Raw genomic sequence first — 22,200 nt, 5'->3', positions numbered from 1 at the left:
GATGCATTAAAGTTGACATTGAAGTTGACATTTGTAATGTTACAAAGATTTCTATTTTAAATAAAAGCTGTTCTTTTGAACTTTTTATTCATCAAAGGATCCTGATTTTTTGCAGTTTCCAAAATAACACTTATCAGCACAACTGTTTTCAACATTAATAATAAGAAAAAATGCTTATTAAGCATCAAATCAGCATATTAGTGTGATGTCTGAATGATAATGTGACACTGAAGACTGTGTAATGGCTGCTGAAAGCTTAGCTTGGACATCACAGGGCTGCAGTTTAAAATATATTAAAACAAGAAACAGTTGTCTGAAATTGCAATAATATTTCACAATATTTCTGTTTTTACTTCATTTTAATCAAATAAGTGTTGCCCGGGTGAGCTTAACGTGAATATATCTTACTGACCACAAACATTTGAATGGTATTGTGTGAGAAAAATAATATCGTAAGCTTTAAGAGTCCAACTTGGTCAGTATAATATACAGTATGTGCAGTGCAGGAAAGAAAAGAGCATAAATGATTAGGAAGGACAAGCCATTTTAGATTGTGTTTGGCCATTGTGATTTATTGTAAAACTGAAATGTCTAAATCAATACACCACTTTGAGATGATTTCAAGAAATGGTGACAGTACACTCATGCTCAGCAGAGTGAATCAATGCAGCATGCAGTATACAATGTCTGTTACTGCTTGCTGAATTGCTCACCGAATGAATAGCTTAATGGCCATTATTTGATGGGAAAATTGATAAAGCGTGGCTGCCATTAAACACACAAAGACAAAATTGGAGACCTTCAACTTCCATTAGAATTATTACATACCAATGAACACGAGTGAATAAGGGACACTGATGGCTGGATTATATTGGATCATTAGATGAACTGACAGATAATTGACAATCATTGATTGAGTGCAAGAAAACAAATATCATTAGGCTGTCAGAAAACTGTCACAATCTAAGCACTCTGAAGAGAAATAAAGATGTCAAGCCTGGTATTCGTTTTTATGGCAAGTGATTACACAAGATGAAAAGGACACACCTGGCAACATGGCAATTGGAAAAGCTTAAATCCACTCAAGTAACAGTGTATCGCAGTTCATTTCATCCATCTCACTTGTTCTAAGCAACTTTCAGCATCAAATTGGGACCAGACATACCAAAGACTATTAAAGATTTTAAATACAAATGTGTTCATTATTATTAAATAGACACCCTTTCCACAATGTACTAAACTCCAGTCAGTCGATACCTTTCAAAATCCTTTCCACCTCGAATAAATAATAAATAAATATAGTAATAAATAAACAAATACAGAACCACCTAAGCAGAAATTATGTTTACTGTACATAAGTTTTATGATTTTTTTAAATGTGGTATTAAACTATGTTTCAAAAGTTAAGGGTATGCTCACTAAGGCTGCATTTATAATATAAAAAAATACATTTATATGATAAAATATATTATTATATAATAAAACATTAATGTTGCAAAATCTGATCCCAAGAAAAATCCTCTGAAACACTGTATTATCTAATATTGTTAATATTATTATCAATATAAGCTGTGCTACTCAATATTTTTATGGAATTGATGATACATTTCTTCAAGACTCAAAGAAGAATCAAAAAGTTATTTTAAATAGAACTCTTTTGTAACATTTAAAATGCCTTTACTGACACTTTTTTATCAGTTTAATGCATCCTTTCTGAAAGTTATAATTTATTTTAAAATAATTACCCAAACATTTGAACAATATATTTATATATATATATGTGTGTGTGTGTGTGTGTGTGTGTGTGTGTGTGTATATATGCATATATATACAGTGTACAGTTTTCCCCTAAATGGTACATGTCAGTACTTTAGTGTGTGTAAGTATTTTTTGAAAGGATACCGTGCAGGGACAGTTTTGATCCTTTTTTTTTTCTGAGAGAGATGCTGAAATAGTGGGCAGTGAGTCTCACTGAGTCTCAGGTCTACCTGAGGGTAAGAAGTACTGGCTATCTGACAGAAAGGGCATCGCAAAGGTCTGGTATCTGTCCTGTGCAGGAACGCTGTCATGAAGTGGGTTCCTCTTCTGTCTGGCTCTGCAGTTCTGGAACCAAACCTTACAAGAATTCAGTACTTGTGGTTACAATTAAATTCTAAAATCCAATGAGTCACTGTATAAACTTAATGCCTATAAGCATTCTTTACCTGTATGACTCTTCTGCTCAGTCCAGTCATGTCTGCCAGCCTCTGCAGTGTCTGTGCGTCAGGGTTCTTGTCTTGAGTAAAGTGGGATTGCATAATCTATGTAAATCAGATACACATGCAAGCCCGTGTTTTAGACCATAATCATACCAAAGCACATGCATAGTCCCCTTTTATCACAAGTGGAGAAGAGACATTTATAGCTTACCTGTAGCTGCTCTGAGGTGAATGATGTACGAGGTCTTTTTGGTGGTTTTGGGAGGTATTGTATGGGTAAAGCTCCATCTAAATGTATTATATTTCCTGTTATGATACAAATAGCCTTTAATTTATTTTTAAGTGTCTCATATTAGTACATTAATGAGAGATTGTTGTTACTAGTTTACATGTAGAATACTCTTTTAATGTCCTTAAAATAATCAAAAGATTGTTGCACATATCCAAGAAAGAGTCAAATTACCTTTGTCTGACATGTGCTGCAGATTTGGCAGCATTATTTCGTAGTGAAGGCGACAGAGAACCTGATTGTCCATCAAGCCGAACTCCTCTCCTGTAGAAAGCTGCCTTTTGCAGAAGAAGCAAGCGAAGCAGGCAAGATGATATATGTCATTCCCTGCCCTCCGAACCCAGTGATTAGCACTGACTTGAAGGCCACATCGAGTGCATTTTATGCCAAAAGTACTGAGAAAATAAAATAATAATAATTATATAAAATGAATCACTTAATTAAATATTATTTTCTTGCTGGTAACAAACTTTTTTTTTTTTTTTTTTTACCATTTTAGAATCGTGACATTTGTCAGAACAATGTGTTTCTCTTTAACCTAAAAAATGGTTTAGTTTTAAGAGTTTCATCTAAATTTTCTTCAGTAATTTCATCAAAGATTGCAGGTTGTGACTTAAGAAAAAAAATAATTTTATTTAGGCCTCTTGTTGGGGGTTTACAGATATTATATATATATATCTGAATATTATGTTATAATATTACATTCATTTCAGAACAAAATGACTAATTCCCACTAAAACTATCGCTGCTTTTTTAAATATTTAATTTTAACTTAAAGTTTTCTGTTTAGGCCTACTATATGTATATTTATTTGCATTAATGCAAACTAAGCGCACACTTGCGGTGACCCTGTACACGATAGCCATATTATGGAAATCTTCAGAAATGCAGGAAAGCTTGCTGTCAAAAACATTTTACCTGTTATAATCCGTTCTACAGAAAATCTCTGTATTTCTGATGAAGCAGCTGGTATGTTGACTCAAGGACACGGCGCACACCGAGCACTGGAAACATCTCAGATGCCACGTTAATCCATTCACCTGCGTCAACAAACAACGTTAACGTCTTATCTCGTTCAAAACATATTTTTAACCGTCAAATTCATTCGTTATTAAAGCAATATTGCATGTGTTAAATCAAATTATTATCAGTGTTCTTTATGTTTCTTTCTCAGTCATTTTGAGGAAGGCTAGCCTAAGCACCTTTAGCATTTCTCGGTCCACAATTTCCTTCGCGCAACGCGCGCATATCAACAAAGATGAGCGCGATGAACTCCTTGATCTTTTCTCCCCCAAATTTTCCCTCAAACTCCGACAGCGATGGTTCGAGGATGACTTGGAAAAAAATATATTTAGAATAAGTTTCATTCATTTTGTGATAAATTAGGCAATATTTTATCTGGTTTGGAGATCAAATGGCTTAAAATAAATAAAAACTTAATTAACCGTGGTTTTACTACTAAAACAAAAACTAGCTACTAAACCAAGGTAACTACAAATTAAACATGTTGCCACACTAACCATAGTAAAACTAAAACTGTGGTTATGCAAATAGTAGCTAATCATTAGCCAAGGCAAAATAATAATAATAATAATAATAATTCAGGCTACTTACCATTTCTGTGTAACACTGGACGGAATTTAAAACCGTGTCACCAGACATCACAAGTTAACATCGGTGCTGAATACGGAGGCTTTGCTACACTTATATTAAACCAGGTCCAATTATTACAGAATTATCGATTACACTCTTAACCTCTAAGCCCTTCAGAACTGTTATCATATGCCATATAATAAGAGTACAGAGAAAGTCCATATAATTATGATTACTTAAAATGTTCAGACTGGAGACAGCCGGAGTGTAACATTTTAGCTGTCAGTCAAAGGCCACAAGGCCATAATAAAAAAGAAAAAAAAAAGAAAGAAAGAAATATAAAAATAAATAAATAATAAAATGTTTGGGATCAATTCAGGTTTTGCACCAGACTAAAATTGTGCAAAGATTTAAAAACCAGGAACAGAAGAATGTGCAATCTGATAGACATAGAGTAAAATAGCCTATCTATCTATCTATCTATCTATCTATCTATCTATCTATCTATCTATCTATCTATCTATCTATCTATCTATCTATCTATCTATCTATCTATCTAAGTTTATTTATTTAGCCCATACATTTTATCCATTATTTTTGCATTGACTGTGTGTGTGATAATGACATAGCATGATTTTTACACTGGCATTGAAGAAAATGTCGGAATTTGGAATTTATTATACAATAAAGACATTCATGATGTGCATCCTGGGAAACACTTACCTTCATAATCATTTAAGCTTAAGTTTTTCCATTAAAACATTTTTAAAGACCATAAGAATCTTTGCTTCTTCTTCTTTTTATTTTCAAAGGCGTACACAGATGTCTGACAAAACAAATAAAATAAATAAATAAAATACTGGAGACATTCTGCAGTCACTTAATTAAAGGTCCTTCCTAAATGGCAGAGAATAGTAGGAAATCGTAAATAGTAGTGGTGCCTGAAAGGTGTTTACATATAGTTTCCTGTTGATCAGACGAGAGTCAGTTATTCCTAAATACACATACTGTGTACTGAACTGAAACTGCAGCTCTAAAATTATTGTTGTAAACACGTCAAAAGAATTCAACAGTATCTTGTTATTCCTTGTTGTGGTCCTGCATAAATAATGTTCAAGTTGACAGAATCAGATTTGATGGATTTTTTTAGAGGAACTGAGGGATTTTCAAAAGTGACATGAAGGTATCTCCATGACGATGTGCAGGAATATTAAATGGTTTGATCATTGCAGGGGAACTGAACCAATAAAAGGGCTGAAAAGCTCAAACCTCTTGAACTGATGGTTGTGAAGATATTTTCTTTGCTATGTTCTGTGATTTTGCGGTAGGGAGGTGCAGGACATGTTTAGAATAGAGTAATTTATAGGAAACTTACCCTGAGGGGCAGAGGAGTGTGAGAGTTGGGGCGGTGGAACAGCCAGAGATCGTAAAAAGTCTGATTGTAAAAGATAGCGAGGCTTTTTACTTGAGGGTCTATTTGAACTGTTTTTCAAGGAGCTAGAAGCCATTTTAGTGGGGACATTTCTTTCAGTTTACAACATGTTAGTTGGTTCCAAAACTGATAAGTGTGTGTGTGAGGTAGTTCACACCTATTTTTCACCAATTTTGTGTTTTAAATGAGTCGTACTGAATTGGCCTACATTATCGTTCAATTTTACATGCGTGCCATGTGCTTTCCTTATAGAAAAAAGGTCAGTTTTTGTGTTCACCCCATTTCCCTGCTTAGTCTACAGGGCCTTCAGCCAGAACAGTGATCAGTTATTTTCAACTATAAATGAACCTGTCTGCTGGAACAGCAGAATAAGTTTCCTTTAGTTAATGTTAGTTAACTACTTTAGTTAACATGAACTAAACAAGAACAATCCTTCTACAGCATTTATTAATCTTAATTAATGTTAATTTCAATATTTACTAATGCATTGTTCAAAACAAAAGTTGTTAACATTAGTTAATGCACTGTGAATTAACATGAACTCAAATTAACAACTGTATTTTCATTAACAAAGATTAATAAATAGTACAGTAATAAATCTATTGTTCATTGTTTGTTCGTGTTAATTAATGGGCCTAGCTACATTAACTAACATTAACTAATGGAACCTTATTCTAAAGTGATACCGCTTTTTCCCGTTTAATATGATCAGCAATGCAGGGTTTCTTTTTCTTTGTTTCTTTGTAGGTAGAGAATTTATTGGGACGATATAAGGATAAGATAAAACGGAACAAAATGCCGAACCCCGCGCTTATCTATTCATGTGCGCATCTAGTTTTGCTCGGCAGACTCTCACACGGTGGCGCTCCAGGAATGTGCTTTTCTTCTCAGCTGGCGGCGTACTAAACTGTTAGAACCACTGCTAGAAGACCCTTTTCTGGTCTGTTTAGTGAGTTTGGTCTGGTATTTAAGGTTGCTTCCACTAAACTGAAGTTCCTTTCGAGTGTTTTTGTTGTTGTTGTTTTTTACTCATCAATTTGCAAAACGCCTCCGCGAGTCTCTCTCAGTGCAGACTTTGGCACGCTCACGTCTCGCATGTGAAGATATACGACATGGAATTATTTATTTAGTGTTTTGCTTCGTTAACACCACTTTTGAATTCTTCGTATTGCAATCATTTTGTATTTATTACTTGCTGTGTTCCAAACTACGATGAAAGGTGAGCGTTTAACACTTTTAAGACCTTCATATGTAACGTAAATCAACTTTTGTGGCAAACCCTATCAGATATTTCGCTTTTTAGCGTTTAGCTTTTTCCTGAAGTGGACGTTCATCCTGCTGCTGAGTCTCTCCTTATGCGTTGGTGAAGAAAGCCCAACTTCATCAAACATTGGTAAGTATAAATCCATTTATCCAGACATCAATAATAATAATAATAATAATACATAGTTACATTTGTCATAGATATCAGTGTATAACTAAAATTTAGTTTCATTTTCCGTTTTCTGAACTAAGTAATTCATTCATTCATTTTTGTGCTTTCAGAAGATGCATGAAGTGATTTTCTAATTTTAATTCGTCAGTTTATTATTATTTTTTAATAATGATAATGATTTGAGTATATTATCGAGCATTTTCTGTATACTATCTGTGTTATTAAACGTTAAAGCACACAAAGCTTCATCACAGCTCTCCAGCATGACTCTTTCTTTCCTTTGCTCCTCGTTGAGGTATGTGTAAGCAGCAATGGACAAGTCTGATCTTGGTTTGAAAGTTGTGTATGTTATCTTTGCTGTTAGGTTCTCTGTTTACATAGTTTAGTTAATTGAATGACTAAACTGTAGGGATTTTGTTATTGGTAAATACTAGCTTAAGGAATAAATATGCTAGTGGTTGGTTTAAATTTGATCCCGTAATGGTTGTGTTTCTCTGCTCACAGTTGCATGTGTATGAGCTGGAAGACTAGAGGATTTTTGTATAATGCATTGATGGAAAGTACTGGAGGGGGGTGGGGTGTTCTGGTTATCTGCTGCACAATTTGTGCACACTAACCACATTTAATTCAACAATTCTTCTATTTTTGGGTTGTGTCTGTCATACTGCTGTCCAAAGAAGTAAAAGGTCATGCCACTGACAGCCATTAGCAAAGATATGATGTGTCTTGTCTATATGAATTAGAATTATCAGGGTAAGACTGTTGTCTCATTCCAGTTGAGAATAAATGACTAGTATTGTGAGAAAATGTATTAATTGTTTAGCAAACCACTGAACAACACTGTAGTTCACAGAAAAAGAAAAAAAAAGTGCAAACTGCTGGGCGGTTCCTCCATTAGGGTGATTGTGCGATGCACCACCAAAGCGTGAGAGGGAGGGATCTTTTTCTTTCACATTAAACCACAGTGCGATTCTAGACAGTTTTTTGCTGCCTCTAATTAGTCCAAACAGCCTTGAGTCGTGTTTTGTGAAGTACCGCCCCTTTTTTCAGAGTGCCTTCATAGACTTCCATACAAAGATAATTTTTTTCTGGGAGGGCTCGCACTAATGTACTTTCGTCATCATGCGTAACCTTGCCTTGTGCAAGGATTGGTGGGAACAGTGGCATCCAATAATATTTTAAAACTATTTTGAATTTTAACAACAAGAAAAAATGTAAAACTGCTTTAATATCTTTATCAAACGTGAAAATCGAGAAAAAAACACTTGAGTTACTTGAGAAAGTTACTTGAGTTAATTGAACACAATTTATCTTTGGCGGTATGGTTCCTTATGGGTGTTCTTGCTCCCAGAATAATTGAACATACAAGAGCTTTAACATTAACCCCCCCGGAACCATCAGCTTAAAAATACATGACAATTAAGAATCTTAGTAATGTCTTTAAAGCAAACAGTGATAATCATGTAGATGTGGTACTGGGACATTTATCCTGTAGCCTGGTTATGAAGATGGGTGTCTGTGGACGTCCATGCCTGCTAAGACTTGAAAGCCTTAGTGTCTGAAACAAAGACGACAACCTGAAGGTGCACAGTAATATGCTCATGCTTATAAGGGAAGGGGGGGAGGGTTGCGAGCCGTTGAGCATACTTACCGAGCAGTGGTGCCACGTATATAGGTCTAATAGGAGAGTGGTAGTGATTGGAGCGATGACAGCTGACTGCATCAGCTGGTCACAGCCTATGCTTCCGTGGCCTGACTGAACTAACGCTGCACTCGATTTGTGTAAGTAGTGATTTTTTTATTAAACCGATTTTGAAGTCAAATGTTTTTTGGAAAACCACATCCTGGCTTCAGTCTTTATTTGCTGCCGAATTGTGTTAATATGCATGTAGAAACAAAAGGAGAACAAGGGATTGATTGTTAGAGTATGTTTATTTTGAATGAATACTATAATAGTTCAGTTTTCTTTACATCTTTACATTCTTTATACCCCCCCCCCCCCCCACGAGAATGTGCAGGAGCCGCCACTGTTGCAAATGTCATGCCATTTCAGTCATGCATGATTGTCCATTGCTCAGTGCATATCCTTTAGTTAGAGTAAAACATTTCATTTAAAAAAACTAATTTGAAAATACTCAGAACTGCACAAAAAAGCACATGATGACACAGGCTAGTCATAATGGTTGCGTAATTATGAGATATAATCTCACATCTAAACTATGCCTGAAATTTTGTAGTGAAATACATTAGGGAATGCTGGGGTGGATGTAAATGTAACCATTCAAAGTCAAAACACCATTAAAACCTTTTACGAATGTAACTTTATTATGGCTTGTTTCCTCTAGTGAATCCATGTTGCTATTACCCTTGTCAAAACCGAGGGATTTGCGTTCGATATGACCTGGACAGATATGAATGTGACTGCACCAGAACAGGCTTCTATGGAGAAAATTGCACTATACGTATGTATCTTGTTTTTGATCTCATTCTGATTGTATGTTTGTACTGTACTCATTGATTGTATGTTGTCTAAAAATGATGGACTTAGCTCAGACGTTTCATCTGTTTGATAATGAAAATAAACTGTGTGTACATAATAGTGGTACAAAGATCTGAATTATTTAAACAGATCATGAATGTTTTGGAAGCAGATGCCTCTTTAGACACAGTCCATAATCTATGCCCGCCTATTCCTGGCAAAAGGAAAAGGCTCAGGACCACATTTCACTCTCCCACAACCCTGTTTGTCTTTTAAAGGCAGCCCCGCAGTTTGTATTCTTTTCCATTTCTTTTTTTTTTTCTGTTTCTATTTCCTGTCTCTCTCAACTTGTTAGCGCAAATGATCTGCCGCAGTAAAAGGTTTTGCAGAAAATTCCATTTACTTTGCCATGAGCTCTATGTTGTGATAAGATGATTGTGTTAGATACAAAATAAATAAAAAAAGAGAGAGAAAAAACAAAACAAAAAACCTGATGCATGTGTTATAAAAGAGCTTTGTATTCTGGAATAATTAGTTTGCTTAATTAGTGTCAGTCCAATTTGCGCACAAGATTTCAAAGGAATTCCAGGATATCTCATGCATGTCCACATGAATTGTGCATATATTGTACCAATGTAGGGTGATTCATAATCTCACACAGCTGCACTTTCTCTTTGTTTATTAACAGAGACTCTGTACCTGAATTGTTCTACTGTCTTTTTCAGCCGAGTTCTGGACGCGAGTCTATCGACTCCTGAAGCCCAGTCCTAGTATTGTCCACTATATCCTCACTCACTTTGACTGGCTCTGGGACATCATCAACAGGACATTCCTCAGGGATTGGATCATGCACAAAGTGCTCACAGGTTAGTTATTCATGCTCTGCATGGGTTGAGTGTTCACATGTTCAAAATTTTGCTCATGTTTATTTATGTAGGAACATTACAGGCATAAATATGATAATGTGTGTTAGTAGATGGTAAACAAAATGTATTTTGTTTACTTGTGCCCCTGTGCCCCTGTTCCCCATTGAAAAAAAAAACAGGTATGTTTCGAAGCATGATAACTGGTTTAAACTGGATTAAGCTGGTCCTTAGTTGGTCATGAGCTGGTTTAAGTTGGTCCTGAGCAGGGCTCTGAACCGATTCAAGGAACGAAAATGAAAACCGGAAAGGAACGAAATTTCTTATGTCTTTATTGGATCTTTCTGTCTTCTGGCATCAGAATATTTCTGCTTCTTCAGCTGTACATGTATAGATTATTTTACTAGACTTTGGATTTATTGGAGAAAATAAGCACTATGACCAACAAAAGTGTACAATTCGATGCAGTCAAAAGTGGGACAATTTGATTTAGAATAGTTTGCATGAGCATGATTATAAACAGTTTGTAAAAACCAACCTAGATGAGTTTACCTGTTCAGAAAATGTATTTATTATTATAGTTGTATTTTATGGCATACGATAAAAGAAAACGAAAATATCTTGAGCTTGTGTTAACCGCAGACCTTATTTTAGAAGTCTAACCAAAGCCAATTCAGAACGCCCACTGACCTGAGGATTAACTCTTTATCAAGTTAGCATAAGGGAAGAGGAGAATAAGTTCACTCACAGAGTCTAAACATCATGTTTTATCAGCACAGACATTGAAGTCTTTGGTTACTTTCAGACCACACGTGTAGTTTAGACAGAAATTCTGTTTAAACTCTTGGTCGATAGATGAGATGTTGTCTGTTTTCTTTGCTTTGGTAAAACTGTCTGTAATCGAAACGGTTTGGATGTAGTTCAGATAGCTGTGTGTCTGACCAGGGCTTTCAATTATTGTGATTTATCATACTCTGAGTCTGCACTGCAGTGGTTGTCAGAGCAAATGGAAGGGTGTGAATTAATCTTTCCTAGTTTTTTTTTCTTTTCTTGTAAAGGGAGTCTCCTTTAACTCAGCATCCTTACCTTATTTTCTCAGCCACCACTTTGTTTTAAGTGGCCCCTTTTCTAATGTACAGCCCCTTTTTATCATTTCCTCCCAGCTGGTGCTCTGCAGTGTGTTCCTGTAAAGACATTCAAGTCAGATAGACTTTATGTAATGAAATTGTGTTTGCAAGATACACCAGTCACAGGAGGCTATCATTTAAATCTGTGCTCATTTTGAGCCCCGCCGCCACTTGCCATGGCAACGCTCATGTACTCTACAAAGAGGCCCTCAAATACCTCATGTTCTTCACACTGCCGTGGGCCAAAAGATTTCCTGGTGCGAGCCAAGGTACTGAATATCCTGAGGTATTAAGTGTAATAGAGGGCAAGTTATTTCAGAATAAGGCTATCTGTGTGAAGGTGTTTCTCAATTTTTTTGTTGATACCTCCCTTTTTAAATGAGTGGAACTTTTATGCACCTCCATATTACCCACAATATCAGCTGCATATTTATTGAATACCTGCTGTGTGAAAAACATTTCCTTTCCACGTTTTTTGAAAAACACTTGCTGCTTTTGAGATGGGATATGTGTAAAGGTAGGTATACTTATTACTTTAACCCTTGATCAGCCCTTGGGGTCCAGCTGACCCCATTAGAATTTACCTTAATAAATAAATAAATATCATAAAGTTGCAAGTAGAATTTAAATTTGAAGCTTGAATAAAAATTGGTACAGTGGCCGAGAGAGCTCAACACGCTGCAACTTAAGAAAACACATGGAAATTGAAAAAACACCAGCAAATGAAGAAAACATCTTCATCAGTTTGACAACACAAGTGTTGCAAATTATCACAACACATGCATATAACGGAACGCACTGCAAATCATCACAAGACATGCATATAACGAAATGCGCTGCAAATCCTTCACAACACATCGTATAACGAAACGCTTCAAATTAGGGCTGTGTGATTGTAACCATAAAAGTAGCCCATGTGTTATTGAAGTCAGTTGATACTTTATTTTGTAAACAGACTGAAATGTAATTTTTTTCATTGCCTACAAAAAAAAAAAAAAAAAAACCTGAATTGTGCACAGGAGTAGAAGGCAGAGCAAAAGACACTGCACTCAAACCGTACTGGTTCTCGCATGTATACTTTTACATACAGATTGGAATGTGTGAAAGTGAATGATATTTGGAAACTCCCTTACAGTGCACTCGCCTTTCATTTTGAAAACCACAGCTGTATGTGCAGATCATGCAGTGCTGTATCTTACCTTTGCTAAGTTTTTATGTTGCATAATGATTTGTTTGCTTGACATCTTTTGACTGTACACCCATAGCTGGGGAGGTAAATGTGCAAGAATTCTTTCACATAAATATTTGCACAGCTCAGAGTCAGTAAAGTCTTTGATGTTTCCAGTTGTTGATTTTCAGCCCGAGAAAATAACTGTTAAATAGTAGGTAAAGCTTTTGTGTAGTGGTTGATCTAGAGATATATATATGACAGCAAATAAAATGTATGCATAATTTCTGGCCTTTAATTCAGTGTTTATTATTCTAGATATTATTTTGTCTGATGGTGTTCTTAAATGTTCTTTCTATTACAGTAAGGGCCAACTTAATCCCAAGTCCCCCGACGTACAATTCCAAATATGACTACTTGAACTGGGAAGCGTATTCCAACATCACCTACTACACAAGAATCCTTCCCCCAGTCCCTCAGGACTGCCCCTTGCCAATGGGAACCAAAGGTAAGAGACTATAATCAAATGTTACCCCCAAATCACTAGTGGCTATTCCTTCTGATGGACACATGAACTGAAAATGCATTTTTCCTCATAAGAACCTATATTAAAATGCTCCAAGTATATCAGTATACTAAAGTCACAGGAAATAGCTTGTGTTCTGTGTCTGTGGTAAAACCATTCCATGTGTCTCTCAGGGAAAATGAAGCTTCCAGACCCAAAGCTTCTGGCAGAGAAGTTCCTGTTAAGGCGGAATTTCAGACCGGATCCTCAGGGAACAAATTTAATGTTCGCCTTTTTCGCTCAGCACTTCACGCACCAGTTTTTTAAGACTCACAACCATGTCGGACTTGGGTTCACTAAAGGTCTGGCTCATGGGGTGAGTCACAGTTTTTACAGTTGAATATTTGGTCTCAATTAACCAATCACATAAAGAGCTTTTAAAAGTCTGTGCAGATGTTTTTTGTTAATGAGAGAGATGATAAAAATGTTTATCTCGGACACCGAACACCTTTTTGTGCAGAGAAATAACTTAGTGCTGTTTTTTGACAGGAACCACGCCAATACTCATGTTACATATAGTGTTGGAAGAAATGAGGGAAGGGTCAACAAATCTTTATCTCATTGTCATTGCACACGAGCTTAATTTTATATAGTATTTACAGGAAGGTGGAAAGGAATTTATAGTTGATTGTTTCAAATATGTGTTGTACAGTACACTCTCAGAACAAAACTGTCACTTTTGGCTGGGGTACCCTGCAGTACAAAAGCTTTTAACCCTAAATGGTTCATATTAATTCCCTCAAGGTACAGTACATATCAGTACTTTAAAAGAACAGGGCCCGGTTCCCCAAAACGTTCTTATCGCTAAGTAGTTCTTAACCTATTCCTTAACCTCTCTCTTAACGTTATGGCACGCTAAGTATATCTTCTGTAAGTCACACTTTCGTAAGGTGGGTCTGGACCATTCGTAAGCTCTCTCTTAGCGTTGTTAGAGCTCAAAACGCTAGTCACCGCCACTGTGCAGCAGTATTTTTTTTACATTTTGAGGTCAAAATATAGTATGTTGACAATATTGTGGCTAAACAATGATTTTATGTTATAGACATTTTAAGACTCATAATAAATTATGTTCGCAATGGATACAGGCCTATTTATGAAGTTAACTTTATGTGGTATCAAAACTAATATGGTGGTAATTAGCCTAGGCTATTTTGTAATGTAATTAAAGCGAATTGGCAATCACTTTTGATAATGAAAATCTAGCAAACAATTTGGCTCTAAATAGTTAAGATTTATAAATGGGTAAGCATGGTGGTGTCCAGTAAGCGACCAACAATGGCAGCGATCCAACGTGTCCTTGTATTGAATCAAAGACGGCGCCGGCCGTTTAGTCCATGTCAATTTTTTTATTAGGCAAAACTTGAGCCCTTTTGACATTTTGCCTGACGTGGCTATATAAATAAATAAAAAATCGCCTCCCAAGACAGCTCATTATGGAGCTGCTGGACCTTCTCAGACCTGCGCTTGCCAAGCAAACGCGGCGGAATTTTGCTTTAAGCCCTGAAGTCCAGCTGCTTGCAGCGCAAGGTTTTTTTTTTTTTTTTCTACAGAGAGCTTCATCGAGGTTGTGGGAGAGGGCTATGGCCTAATCAAGACCTCGGTGTGGAGGTGCGTCCACACTGTCACCAACACCCTTCTCTGCCATGCCGGGGATTACATCCTGGTGGATGGCACACTCATCCCTATCGCCAATTCATCAGTGATTGACCAGGCGTACATATTGCAAAAGGGATACGCGGCCATAAACGTGAAGGTTATAGTGGACCATCTAAAGGGGTGTGATCTCTGACCTGGTGGCAAGGTCCAGCAACACTTCAAGTTCCTCTGACGAGAAGCTTGGTGCCCTTTTTTACGTTGCTTCCCCAGGATCTAACTCTCTCTCTCAGTTCATTGTAGATAGGTTGCTTTTTATTGAAAACATTAACCAATGGCAATCAATACCGCATTAAACAGAAGTAACTGCAGCTGCTTGCCAATCAATTCTGATTGTACCTTACCATTAATATAAAAGTGTATTATATAATTTTTAGAAGTCGTTAAACCCATGTCAAGAAGTGGCACAACGGGATAAGGAGGGTGGAAGATTAGCGAGCGATACCCGGTTCGTCTTACCGTCACTACATACTGTGTGAACATATTACTGACCATTTGATAATTTAATTCATAGTTTATATTCTACTGATAACTTAAACTATGTTAAAATAAATGTTACTGTAATAATTTGAGGAATGTTCATTTGCATAGAATGTGTTGTCGTTCTTAACGCTGTATTGCACCTTCGTGTGAAGTGGAAAATCGACTAATGAGCAATCGATGGCAACTAATTCAGCACCCTCACTTTGGACAGCGCTCTTGTAACGTCGGACGTAAGAGGCAGCATGTTAAGAAGCTTCCTAAGGGACACTTCGGGGAACACACTTAGGAACATAAACAACTTTGGTAATATATATCTTTCGAGGTCTTCTTCTAAGAGTGAGAGTTATCGGGAAACCGGGACCAGAATAGTTTCTTTTGAAATGGCACCAGTGACAGTTCTGTAACATTTTTTTGTGAAAGTTTGTGTTAAGTGTTGTGAAAAACACAAAACTTAGTTTGAATAATGAAGTTTTGTACAGTATTATTAAGTTCCCTCGGCAATAACATGAATTACCAAATGCTCCCTGGGCGCTGCAGGTTAAATGGATGCCTACTGCTCCGGGTGTGTTCCCGGTTTGTGTGTGTTCACTGCTTTGTGTGTGCACTTTGGATGGGTTAAATGCAGAGCACGAATTCTGAGTATGGGTCACCATACTTGGCTGAATGTAACTTTCACTTTTTTCACTTTTGAAAAAAGTCCTCATCCTCCATAAAATGTGCAGCACACATCTGAATATTTGGTTTGAACTGTTTCGGAGAAGTGCTGAAATACAACTTCGCCACTGATTTCTAGTCGTAAAGCCAAACAAGTAGTTTAGCTTTCACAATGAAATGCACTGTGACTCCACGCCATGGCAGCGGCGGCAATAGCGAGAATAAAAGTTACACCTTCTTTCTTGGCATGAACATTTGGCGACGTTATGCAAATTTTCCCACATCGTGACGTAGAGATGTGGGGGCGTGTTAGAACGAGCCGTTTTAGGAGGGGTGTGGACGAGTCTTAACTTTGATAAAGAATATCTCTTTGGATTTTAGCAAATTAACAGATCTTCTTTATGCACCAAGAGCTTGTAACACTCCAAAGAGAAAGTAAAAATTGAAATCGCATCATATGACGTCTTTAAAAGTGTCTGTATTTGATTGCATGTTGAAAACTAGGTGGATGCTGGACACATTTATGGAGATACTCTTGATCGCCAGCTGGACCTCAGACTGCACAAAGACGGGAAGTTGAAGTACCAGGTACTGTTCATCAGTTAAACATCAGGCATGCTGTGTGGAGTCCCCAGTCTTGCTAGGCTGAGCTGTCTCCAAGTAAATGTGATATGTCATTCTGTTTATTTCTCATTTAAGAAACATATTTGTAAAACATATGATCTATCAATCTGAGGATTACAGTGGATCTCTCTTCTATCACTTATACCATAAAACAACACTTTATCCTGAGTCATAATTAATTGTTTTATAAATGATATATGCAGATTCTTTCTGCTCGTGTTTCCTGAATGAGGTCCTGTGCGGTTTTAGTTACTTCACTTTGCAGCTATGTGCAATCATTTCCTTCTGAATGTCTGTGTGGATAACCTCATATTGTGGACGCAGAATTGTGGGCGTGAACATGTGGTTTTTGTTAAGCCTCAGTGATGTCATTTAGGATGGTGCACACTGTTTAGTCTAGTCTCTAGTGTGATTATGCCATATAGTTCACTAATCGAAACCTTTTAAAGAGATCTCAGGAAAGAAAGTTTCATTTGATCCCAAAAAAATACAAGAAAAAAATTAATATTAAAATAACTGTTCTCTGTTTCGATTGTTTTGATATATTTTAAAATGTAATTTATTCCTGATTGCAAAACTAAATTGTCAGCAGCCAACTGCAGTCTTCAGTATGATTGTTCAGAAATCCTTCTGATATGCTGATTTGGTGCTCAAGAAGTATTCTTATTATTATAAATGTTGAAAACCATGCTGCTTAATATTTCTGTGGTAAGCATGATACATTTCTGGATACTCTGATGAAGCAAAAGCTCAAAAGAATGGTATTTCTTTGATTATTACTGGTAGTGCAAAGAGAAAGGAGGAAACATTACAGCATTTTACAATATTTTTTTCTGTTTGGCTGTGATGTAGGTGATAAATGGTGAGATGTATCCCCCCACAGTGCTAGATGCACCGGTCAAAATGAGCTACCCACCGTCTGTCCCGCCGGAGCGGCAGCTGGCCATTGGGCAAGAAGTGTTTGGCCTGCTGCCGGGTCTCAGTATGTATGCCACCTTGTGGCTGCGTGAGCACAACCGTGTATGTGATATCATTAAACAAGAACATCCTACCTGGGGGGATGAGCAGCTGTTTCAGACCACCAGGCTCATTATTATAGGTACAGATTTCCTTGAATCTGCTAGCTTTTATTTTCCTTGGGATCCTTTTGTTGATATGTGTCTGTTACAAAAATTTATATCAAAATGGACATATTACAATAACTATGTTCAAAGAATACATTAATATATATTTATATATATTACATTGAAAATAATGTACTATAATAATATAAATAATGCAATTTACATTCCAGCTCATTGTAAAATGACAAATCGGTTATGTGATATTTTTTTTTCAAACCCTGAATATCTTTGTAAAATAGTTTTACAAAAGTGCTTACAGTTCTCCACTGTGCAACCCTCTTTATATAATGTTTTTATTCACTTATTAAAAAAAAAAACATGAATTTTAAAATGCTGACTCCATTAACTCCAGGTGAGACCATTCGTATTGTGATCGAGGACTATGTGCAGCATCTGAGTGGTTACCGGCTGAAGCTCCACTTTGATCCCACGCTGCTGTTCACCTCTCAGTTCCAGTACCAGAACCGCATCGCTGTGGAGTTCAATCAGCTTTACCACTGGCACCCGCTCATGCCTGACAGCTTCCAAATCGATGGAGATGACATTCACTACCCTCAGTTCATTTTCAACACCTCTGTCCTCACCCACTACGGGGTGGAGAAACTGGTTGAAGCCTTCTCAACTCAACCCGCGGGACAGGTAATGGCACCATGAGGACTGTGGGGGGTTTAATGACTTAAACATCTGCTACAAAAGAGAAACAAATATCCGTTTCATAATGAGGTGCAATGACCCTTCTCCTTAAGGAAGTTAGAATATTGTAGGTTCTCAGGACTTAGATTTCAAGGCTCATTTCCAATGAGTTTACCACGCTCATCTATTGAAACTTTAGTGTTCCCAAGATCGTAAAGGAATATTCCACCCAAAAATGATAAAAACCTCAGTTTGTGTTCACCTTAAACATCTGGGACAGCAAGAGGGTGAGGAAATGATGAGAGAATTTACATTTTTGGGTGGAATATCTCTTTAAGTGGATTAGAGATTAACTGAGCCGTTTAAGGCAGAAAGATTTGCATTGTTTACAGTTAAAGTGTGAGGTTTAATCTGATTGATATGTTGCAAAGAAACTGATATGACAGGATGATTTCTTTTAGATAAACAGTAAGCCTATGTTATCATAACATAATCAGATGTATGAGTAGTATCACACCAATTTCTTTTTCCTGCAGAATATCAACAAAAGCGCTGTAAAACCTGAACTAATGTTGACCTTATTTTTAATTGAACATAGTATAATTTCACTACTGAAATGTAATTTTTTTTAATCATATAAATCTATTTGTGTTGTGACAGATTGGAGGTGGTCAAAATATTCACAGAGTGGTGCTCAAAGTAGCTGAAGGGGTCATCAATGAATCAAGGGAGCTTCGACTTCGGCCCTTTAATGAATATCGGAAGAGATTCAATCTCAAACCCTACACGTCATTCTCAGAATTGACAGGTATGATTGTTCTACAAATTTTAAAGCTTCATTTTCAAATTAAAATCACAAGGGAAGACAAATCATCATCACTGATGCCTGTAAAGAGCTTCTTGTGATTTCTTCAATGTGCAGTTTTTTCTCAATGTGACAGATTTATCATTCTGAATGAAAATTAGCTCAAAATGTATTTACCCTCAGGCAATCCAAGATAGAGTAGGTGAGTTTGTTTCTCATGTATTTATGAGAACATGCTGAAAATTCAAGGTCAAGATTTAAAGGGGTCATCGGATGTGACTTGCACTTTTAAAAGTAGTTGGCAGTAGTGTGTTCACAACCACCCTATAATTATAAAGATCCACCCAGTGTTTTTTTTTTTTTTTTTTATCTCGTTAAAATAATTTCCCTTTCCTTATATCAAGCCATTCTCAGAAGCCTGTCTGTGTGATGTCACACAGACACAGGCCGTCCCACGGTTGCTGACTGACACTAGAGTTTTACCTTAGACCCGCCCCGAGTGAGCTGTCATCAGTCCAGCATTGTTTCCCCGCTGGAGCAGGAGTAGACAAGAATAGCTAGTGTTTGAGGTGTTCTGTTGTTGGATGTTATAAACGTAGCAGTTGTCATTTACTCCTGACATCTGAGCTGCTGAAGATGCAGTTGATAACTTTTGTTTTTGAAGGGAATGTGCCGATCCCTGATCTACCTAAATTAATTTATGTTTGCGAGAATCATTCGTGACCCTGCCTCACCTACAGAAGTACTATAAGAGTCTTTTATGATTCTTTGCAAATCACCTTTCCTAATAACATGCTGGTTAGCAAGTTCTGTGGCTAAAGTGAACAGTTTCAAGAGAACAGCTTGTTACCCCACGGAAGACAGGGGTGGGGTCAGCAGAGCTCATTAGCATTTAAAGGGACATGCACTAAAACGGCTTGCTGTAAGGAGAACTGTTTTTGACAGAGTAAAAAATTTGTTTTTTACACTACCATTGAGGAATTTTAACCAAAGTATATTATAGACTTTTTATTAAGACCCTAAAGAATCATATCACTGGATTATACCAAAAATGCCAATTCGCTGAAATTAACTCCAGCCATCCAAGATGTAGTTTTGCTTCTTTATTTCAACAGATTTTGATAAATTAAGCATTACAGCATTTGCTCACCAGTGGATGCTCTGCAGTGAATGGGTGCCGTCCAAACAGCTGATAAAAACATCACAATAATCCACAAGTAATCCACACGACTCCAGTTCATCAATGAACATCTTGTGGAATGAAAAGCTATGTGTTTGCCATAAACAAATCAATCAATAAATACGTTTTTAACTTCATACTGTTGCTTCTATCTAAAATATGAGTCATTTGTCCATAATACTGCTTTCTCCAGTGAAAAGTAATTTATCTGAATCCAGAGAGTTATTTGCAGACACCAATCATTGTTTATAAGTGAAAACAGTCCAAAGCGCCAAAACACTGCTGGCAATTTCAGACATTAATTGCTGGACTGAAGTTAAGTAGATTTTTCTACCCATGCACCCATTCACTGTGAAGGATCCATTGTTGATCAAGTGATGTCATGCTAATTTTCTCCAAATCTGTTCCCATGAAGAAAAAAACTTCTGCATTATCTTGAATGGCCTGACGGTAAATACATTTTAAGCTAATTTCCATTTTTCATGTTTAAACAATGTGAATGGGTGGTCATCACACAGCACAACACACTATCCACCAGGCCACATATTTATGTATTTATTTTTTACAGGAGAAGAAGAGATGGCTAAAGAACTAGAGGAACTGTATGGTGATATTGATGCTATGGAGTTCTACCCAGCTCTTTTGGTAGAGAAAACACGATCTGGTGCAATATTTGGTGAAAGCATGGTGGAAATGGGGGCGCCATTTTCCCTTAAAGGCCTCATGGGAAATCCTATTTGCTCGCCTGAGTACTGGAAGCCCAGTACATTTGGGGGGAAGACAGGTTTTGATATAGTAAACTCTGCTACTTTAAAGAAACTGGTTTGCCTCAATACAAAATGGTGTCCGTATGTGTCTTTCCATACTCCTCCACCAGAATATAAACAACAGAGGACATCTCACGGTGAACTTTAGCATAAAGTACTTCTGGAATCTGTTTTAACTTCTAATTACAGATGTAAATGATAATGAATTATCTTGTAAATCAGAACTGAATTAGTAATGACAATTATTAGAGTTGTTATTTGTAACAAGGTGACTGAAGAATTAATTTTGATAGTATTACAATATCATAAAAAAATTTTGGATTATGAAAGAATGTTTATTATAAAATACATGGGCATTTTGTGGATTTAACTAACCCTTTGCTAAGCCCTGCCATAAAAACATTACTTAAGCAACTGTTGCCATCTGCCATCTTTTGTTCATTTTTAATACAATCCCACAATACATTCTCACCTGCTTTTAGAGCACATTTTACTGAAAATCATGCTGTTTATGGTAATCTCATAACTAAAGGGGGTGGAGCTTAACAAAGGATCAGTTAGAGAATTGACTAAAAGTTTGGTGATTTTTTTTTACTTTGTTTAATGGACCTCATATTGCCAAACAACCATCCATTTTTTAAACCGCTTATCCTATGTAGAGTCGTTGTAGTCTATCCCATTGAGTGGACATATGACCTGACCATCACAGGCAAAATAAACGTTTAGCTTTCATTCATAGTCAAAAAAAGAAAAAAAGGATTCCGTCCATTTTATGTTTATGCTGAAAAAATGAATTGTATTTGCTGCATCTTAGTCTTTTCTGTTAAGTCAATTCCAATGCACTGTTCAACTTGAAATATGTAATTTACCTTGAACTGTGGATTTGTGACGGCCAGTGTTTTCGCTTCTTTTTTTAGTGTTCACTTTTGTGTTCATTTATGATCTTTGACATGAATGAATGTAACCTCATAATATTCTTGTATGTTTTCCAAGCAAAATATAGTAATTTGTAGCACCATTACTGAAATTTTTCTGCAGTATGATGTCAAAAAGAAATTTACCTGTGTGTCTGATCATTTACAAAAGAAGTTTAAAAATAAAACTGCAAATTATACAACAAAATGTTTA

The 22,200-nt window shown here is 36.5% G+C and overlaps 2 protein-coding genes across 2 annotated transcripts; one reads left to right on the top strand and one right to left on the bottom strand.

Annotated features, from left to right (window-relative positions):
- Positions 1-1,883: 1,883 nt before the first annotated feature.
- On the bottom strand, positions 1,884-3,767 carry lhx6b (LIM homeobox 6b). The gene is made up of 6 exons (XM_026212241.1): positions 3,690-3,767; positions 3,406-3,527; positions 2,662-2,882; positions 2,410-2,504; positions 2,205-2,300; positions 1,884-2,115 (listed from the first exon to the last, which is right to left on the bottom strand). Exons 1-6 carry the CDS (start codon positions 3,696-3,698, stop codon positions 1,969-1,971), a joined length of 690 nt encoding a protein of 229 aa, XP_026068026.1. The 5' UTR covers positions 3,699-3,767; the 3' UTR covers positions 1,884-1,968.
- A 2,610-nt stretch (positions 3,768-6,377) lies between these two features.
- ptgs1 (prostaglandin-endoperoxide synthase 1) lies at positions 6,378-21,698 on the top strand. Its single transcript, XM_026212235.1, has 11 exons — positions 6,378-6,731; positions 6,816-6,905; positions 9,293-9,409; positions 10,152-10,292; positions 12,949-13,092; positions 13,284-13,465; positions 16,444-16,527; positions 17,416-17,662; positions 18,040-18,326; positions 18,981-19,128; positions 20,874-21,698. Exons 1-11 carry the CDS (start codon positions 6,725-6,727, stop codon positions 21,218-21,220), a joined length of 1,794 nt encoding a protein of 597 aa, XP_026068020.1. The 5' UTR covers positions 6,378-6,724; the 3' UTR covers positions 21,221-21,698.
- The last annotated feature ends 502 nt before the right edge of the window (positions 21,699-22,200 follow it).

This window comes from Carassius auratus, chromosome 30 (genome assembly GCF_003368295.1).
Source record: "Carassius auratus strain Wakin chromosome 30, ASM336829v1, whole genome shotgun sequence".
NCBI lineage: Eukaryota > Metazoa > Chordata > Actinopteri > Cypriniformes > Cyprinidae > Carassius > Carassius auratus.
The sequence above is the reverse complement of the archived record's forward strand: the minus strand, read 5'-3'. Positions and strand labels throughout refer to the sequence as shown.

Excerpts from the sequence above, each read along its gene's own strand:
- lhx6b (XM_026212241.1), bottom strand. Across the intron at positions 2,883-3,405 it reads TGTAGAACGGATTATAACAG|TACTTTTGGCATAAAATGCA; the intron begins GTAAAATGTTTT and ends TTATTTTCTCAG. Across the intron at positions 2,505-2,661 it reads GCAGCACATGTCAGACAAAG|GAAATATAATACATTTAGAT; the intron begins GTAATTTGACTC and ends GTATCATAACAG.
- ptgs1 (XM_026212235.1), top strand. Across the intron at positions 6,906-9,292 it reads CCCAACTTCATCAAACATTG|TGAATCCATGTTGCTATTAC; the intron begins GTAAGTATAAAT and ends TGTTTCCTCTAG. Across the intron at positions 18,327-18,980 it reads CAACTCAACCCGCGGGACAG|ATTGGAGGTGGTCAAAATAT; the intron begins GTAATGGCACCA and ends GTGTTGTGACAG.